The sequence below is a fragment of the Dermacentor silvarum genome, chromosome 6 (assembly GCF_013339745.2).
Source record: "Dermacentor silvarum isolate Dsil-2018 chromosome 6, BIME_Dsil_1.4, whole genome shotgun sequence".
Classification (NCBI taxonomy): Eukaryota; Metazoa; Arthropoda; class Arachnida; order Ixodida; family Ixodidae; genus Dermacentor; species Dermacentor silvarum.
Genome location: NC_051159.1, coordinates 135,852,157 through 135,858,156, shown reverse-complemented (window position 1 = coordinate 135,858,156; position 6,000 = coordinate 135,852,157). Strand labels below are relative to the sequence as shown.

Here is a 6,000-nt window from a genome sequence, read left to right as displayed (position 1 = left end):
TGTGGCTTCGGCTATGTGTTCACCAACATGCACGGCATACGTTGCTAGAGGGGACTACTCATGTTCTGCTCAGACCACTATATAAGAAGAGCGCTGACTTTATCCTGGTTCAAAAAAACAAAAAAACCATCGCGACCTATATTCCGATTTATATTTATATAGCATTGTTACTCCCAAAGGAAATGATTTTCGCATTGTAAACCTGATTTCGCATTGGAAATGGTTTTCGTAGGGAAGGCGTGAAAATACATGTCCTTCTTTTTTCACTTTGGAGATAGAAAAAAATTTTGGATAACAACAAAAATTTAATAAGAGCAACCAATCATCACGAAGGCTTTTCCAGTACTTTTTCTGAAAATCCAAATTACACAAAGCTCCGATGCTTTATTTGCTAATAAACTTTCCATCAGCACTCATTGAGAGAGCTCACAGCAGAAAACCTGCGCAAGCGCTGTTGTGTAACACGAACATTTCGCGCCTGGAAAGCAGTCACGTGAGAGAGTGGTACAACTTGATTCTTTAGAATCCTGTTTCTTGGGACAACCAATTATCTCCCCGAGGGAGTATTTTGTTACAACGTTAACGCAACAAGCTCATGGCTATTTTTTACTTGAGTGCTCTATAAGCCCGTTGGTGCATTAAATAAGCAGTAACTTAAAAAAAGGAACATTTATGTCACCATTTGTGTCCCAGTAGGAGTACAAATTAACAAACGCGCATACGGACACAGTGACTGGTGATGAGCCGCACGACTAGAAAAACTGCAGGACGCGATACGAATTTCGTCGAGGTCCATGCAAAAGATAAAAAGAAACACGTAACAGACAAATCAATAATACTGAGTGTCATTACCAACCTAATATTAAAATTGTCTACTTTAAAAAATATTCACTGTAGATATTTGCCGTTAGTATTCAAGAAAATCCAAGATTTATTTTTCAGCCCTTTGCGTGTAGTACTAATTCACCGTTGTATGTAAATAATTTACGAACATACAATGTTTCCTGCTTTTTAGCACGCAGTCTTAACATTTGTGGGTGAAGCAATATTTCGATGCGTACGCATAAAATGTGCAATCTCAGTTCTTGGTCCAGGTGTATCGCCAATAAAAAAGTCCAGTTCCGCGTAAAATGCCAATCAATGAAGTAATAGCTGGCGCAATATTACACGCAAAAAATTCTGCATTGTTTCGTCTGGTATCGGTTCGACAAAGCATTTGCGGATGTGCGTGAGCAATCTGCTTTCCTGAGATAAATCTTTCTTCGATGTCGACTCTATAGTTCACGTTGTCTTCGTTTATGGAGGTGGCTCCCCGTGCTGGTGGAGGAGTGGAGGTACGCAGCTTCTACCGCCTCCTTTTTCTCACCCCGCCTTTTGCTTCTTACTGCTGTCTTCCTTTTTATTCTTTCAGCCTGGGGCTATTTCATACATCAACTGCAATGCTTGGCACCAGCCACTTGTATACCTCTCCAAATGCATTATTCTTTTTAGCGAAGTATTATGCCCGGTAAGTCTAGCATAATTTCACGCTGTATCTGTTGGAATAAATATTCGCAGATGCGCACGGAGCAATGTCATGTCGAGATGAAGCAAACTGCATTCATTAGGCAGGTGGCTCTGCCCAGTGGTAATCTGGGGAGACACGGTTCTTTCTTCCTCCTGTTTCACTTCGCATTTCAGCTTTGCTTTCGGTAAATTCTTTCACCTCGGTGCTGCTACTTAAGTAAGTTGCAGAGCATGGCGTCAGCCATTCATAGCAGCTGGAAACGTGACTGCACTCTTCAGGCCTAGTATTTTTTTTTCTTTCGCTATCATCTGTAGAGCGGCTGAGAGGTGAAACCTCTGACTGCCACACTTGGGAACCGAAGTTCAAGTTCACTCGGGGCACTGCCTATTTTTGTTTCTCTATAAACTACAAGGACAGCTCTTTGGGATTCCTGTAATGGACACCGGCGGTCACTGACACCATAGGGAGACATCGAGCACCTATTGGAGGAAGCTAATAACAGCATTATCTGTAATAAACCTGTAGGACAAGACCATAGTGGGAAGAACTTGGAACAGAGCAAATTATTTGCTGAAATGGGACACAATAAAGCTCACTATGACTTACTAAAGAGCGACTGAAAGCGTGATTTCCAGCAATATCGTTGTAGAAAACTGCTCCGCTAGATTCGCTTTTCCTTTCCATGTACTAAAAGGTCGGTGCTGTACAGCTGGTGCGCATAACTTTTTAGATGAGCATGGAGGGCTGCAGCATCACAGTATAGCAAATAAATTTGATTATATAACCTTTGTTATAACGCGTAAGATAACCGCCAGAAAACGTGTCTACTGTAGGCGCTTATGATTAGAATTTATAGGTTCGAGAGCACAATAAGTACAAAAAAAAACAGTATATGCTTACAACAACAGTGCTTTCAGCCTTTCGCAAGAGCCTTTCACAAGACAAAGCCCATAGGACTGAGCAAAGTTGTTACCAAAACAGCTATATATAATAGACGGCCGTGCTTGCACTATAGTGGATTGTCGTGGTTACAGGTGTTTAGGCGGTGTTTAGGCGGTGTTAGAAAGTAACGTCTTGGGTAATATGTAACAATTACCATTCTATTAGACCATAATTTCAGTGGCAGCTGTCCACTTCAGTTATTCTCCACTTAGAAGCCCGCCCCAGTTTTCTCGTTTATTGATCAGCAGATTACGACGCTCATTCCGTTAAGGGGAAAAACTGCGCTTGCAGTTGGGATGTTATCACGATAATAACGGCACAGAGGAGGGAAACACAACGAACGAGAGAAAATTGGACCTTCGAGATCCGCTTAACGGGAATGAACCTGGCCTTTATGATGTCTCTCAGTGCCCCTTATTTTCAGTTTTCTTTCAGTTATCTCCCTGCGTAGTAACAGCCGTTTATTTTGCGCCAGGGTACACTTCAAGCGCCAATTCTTTTACGAAGATCGGAGCGGCCGTAATCCGCACAGAATTAACGAGACAGAGCCGTTCCGGGAACGCGTGTCTCATTTTAAGATTTGTTGTCGGGTATGTGAAACAGAAGAGAAGACTGCGATTAAGAGCAAGATCTTGAACGGCATAAATATTTTGTGCGCCTATTCCACCGACTGACTTTCCAACCAAAGAAAAAAGCGTTCGGGCCTTCGTTTTTGGAGGTTGATTCCAATTAAAATAAGATTCGAACGGACGGGCAAGTTTAACGCTTGCCATTTGCTGAGATTGATTTCAACTTGGCGGGAAACCGTGATTTCTCCTTCGTTAATGTCGAAGCGACCACCATGCTGAATGGTTCTTGTGAAAAAAATCTTGAAGACACAAGAAGAGCCAGAAGGAAAAGGGTGGCAATTGGACTATAACCGAAAAGCGCCTGCTGCTCAGTAAACAGCCGGCCAAGGTGGCTCCAACCGTCGGCGCATCAGAGCGGCGCTTTAGTCGCGCACAGTCCGTCGCTTTTCGCCCTTTTTTTTCACCCTCTTCGCAGGCGTTTCCTCCGTTACCCTCCCACTCCGCACCCACGCTCCCTCCGTTGCACGGGGAAGAGCGCGCAGCCGGTGTTTGGGGCGCGTAGTCGGAGCCGCGGGTCGTACGAGACGCCTGCGCGCGGCGCCCCAACGGGAAACTAGTGCTCCACCGACTCGGTCTCGCGCGCACACAGCAAGGGCTCCAGCGCGGCGGCTGATATGATCTCAGCGTCCGTGGCTCCCGGCCGAAGGATGTGCTCTCTCCTGCTCGCTGTCGGATTCGCCACGACTAGCGCCTGGATCGCTCAGGCTGTCGACCACATCGACAAGTGAGTTGTGACCGTTGGAGATTCTGTGCCGTTTTCGCGCTCGAAAACGCTGTTTGCACTGGGGTCCGAGGCCACTAGAGTGGAGGTTGTAACTCCACACTGGAGGAAATGTGAACGCTTCGAAGGCTGGTAACGTATTACCTGAATAAAAAAGTAGTAGGAGTAGGCGGAGTGCCACCTTTTTTGATTATTTTTATCTGTTGTGTAGCTGAAAGTCACCAGTGGATCAATTCGTAGAAGAAGGAAACACGGGCAACAAAGGAGTTGCGACGTGTAGTATAGTTCCTGCCAACTGATTCTTGGGTTGCAAGACAATTTTTGTCGATAGCAATTATAGCCGACTCTTTCGCCTTTTCCACATGCTCGTTCTGACGCTGATTCGATTCTCAAGTTCTATTTAGGATTACGTATAAACTCACGCACGAACTAGCTGAGAATAACCATAAAGTACCAGTATATTATATAGCTCTTTTGAGAAAGCGCCTTTGTTACCAATCATTTCTCTGCGTGCATAGGACAAAAAAAAATAGAGTGGTGACAACTACTTCTCAGTGTCATTTCGACATCTTATTCGATTTGCTTTTAGTGGGTTTTGGCCACTTTTGTTTCATAACTGTTCTAATTGTAGACGAAGCAATCTGAAATGTTTTGAACGAAAAGTTCTTTCATGCTGATGCCGGGATAGAGAAGAGAAAAACACAGGAGGATATAAATGAAAACATCCATAATCAATAGCGATATTATCCTTTAGTGTGTGAGAAAAATGACTTCTTTTTCATTTTCACCTGCTTCCTACGTTTTGCAGAGCGGTGGCCGCGTATGTGGTATGACGATGCACGCCATGTTGCGAAATTTTAAGAATGACACGCTGTATATCTAGTCAGGACTAACAAGGCCGCCTGAATGCTGGATTCCATCAGATACATTGAAAAGCGGCAATGTGGACCTAGTGTTTTTATTCCGCTTTAGTTATTTACCTTGATTGATTTAAGACTGATATTTGTTGCTTGTTTAGAAAACGCTGCCAGATGTTTTTGAGGTATCTTCTGACGTTGCAAGATGCAGATTATTAGAAATATTGAGGTGTGCAATGTTCCCAGGGTGCTCGACTTAGTTTGATGGTGTCAAACCTTATTGCATACACTAGCTGCTCCGTGATTTATTACGTTCAGTACCACCACACACTCGAGAACAGACACGACATGCTATTTCAATGGCTGCCGAGCCGGAGCGGAATTGTCGGCAACGATAGCGCAGATGAAGCTGCACGCTCAGCTCATCAACAAGATCTGGCTGTGCCTATAGCACTTACGAAAACGGATGCTGCCCGGCAACTTCAGTCACTTATTCGCCACATCACTGTTCGACATGGAATTTACCGTGGTTCAACAACTGCCGATTTTATTCGGTCGACCCTCACTTGCGACTTCACCAGCCACAAACTCTCCCATCGCAAGACAACTTTATTGTGTGGCATGTTGCTGGGCATCGCATTTACGAATCCTTATTGATTCCTCATTGCAATGACCAACAGTGCCGCATGCAATTTTTACGCGTGGGACAAGACAATGAAGCACCTGCCGTATTGGTCCCCATCATTCCGCGCACAGCAGCAATGTGCTCTTCGAGATGGTCTCAGTGGCTTCAATGATAGACCCCTGTACGAGGAAAGGATCCTGGGATATTTGCCTAAGAACTCTTCCATGAAGAAAACCGCAAGAGCCAGTAGCGTTTCATGAACGCGACTAGACCAAACGAACGCTTATGAAAGTTGGCGTACATTATATGCGATAAAAATACAATAAGGAGGCCTAGTGCTGTACGGTTGTGAACACACTCGCACAAGAGTGAACCACCTCATTGTCTCTTTAATGTGCATTTCTATGCCTACCCAACAATGAAACCCATCCATCCGTCCGTCCGTCCGTCAGTCCGACAGTCCCTCCGTCGCGTAAGATGATCGCTGTCAAGATAGGGTCAGCAGCAGCGAGCAAATTGACTTTTGTGCTGCCTCTCGCTTGAACGCGAGCTAAGCGGTGAAACCACAGCGCACAAGAAGCTGTCAGCTGTCGGCGCCCTCTGTCCGCACCCATCACAGATAGCTTTCAGGATAGGGCCCGCGCGGCCGCGTCATATGCAGCCGCCGCCGGCGTACTGTTGATCACGGCTCATAATGGTTCCGCGCGGATTGGTAAGGC

At 45.2% G+C, this 6,000-nt stretch overlaps 1 protein-coding gene across 1 annotated transcript in view; it reads left to right on the top strand.

Annotated features, from left to right (window-relative positions):
* Positions 1-3,613: 3,613 nt before the first annotated feature.
* Positions 3,614-6,000, top strand: part of LOC119456073 (glycine receptor subunit alphaZ1) — a 152,002-nt gene continuing 149,615 nt past the window's right edge. The window contains exon 1 of the mRNA XM_037717673.2: positions 3,614-3,802. Within this exon, the coding sequence (XP_037573601.1) occupies positions 3,693-3,802 (110 nt within the window). The 5' untranslated portion in view covers positions 3,614-3,692. The remainder of the gene's footprint in view (positions 3,803-6,000) is intronic.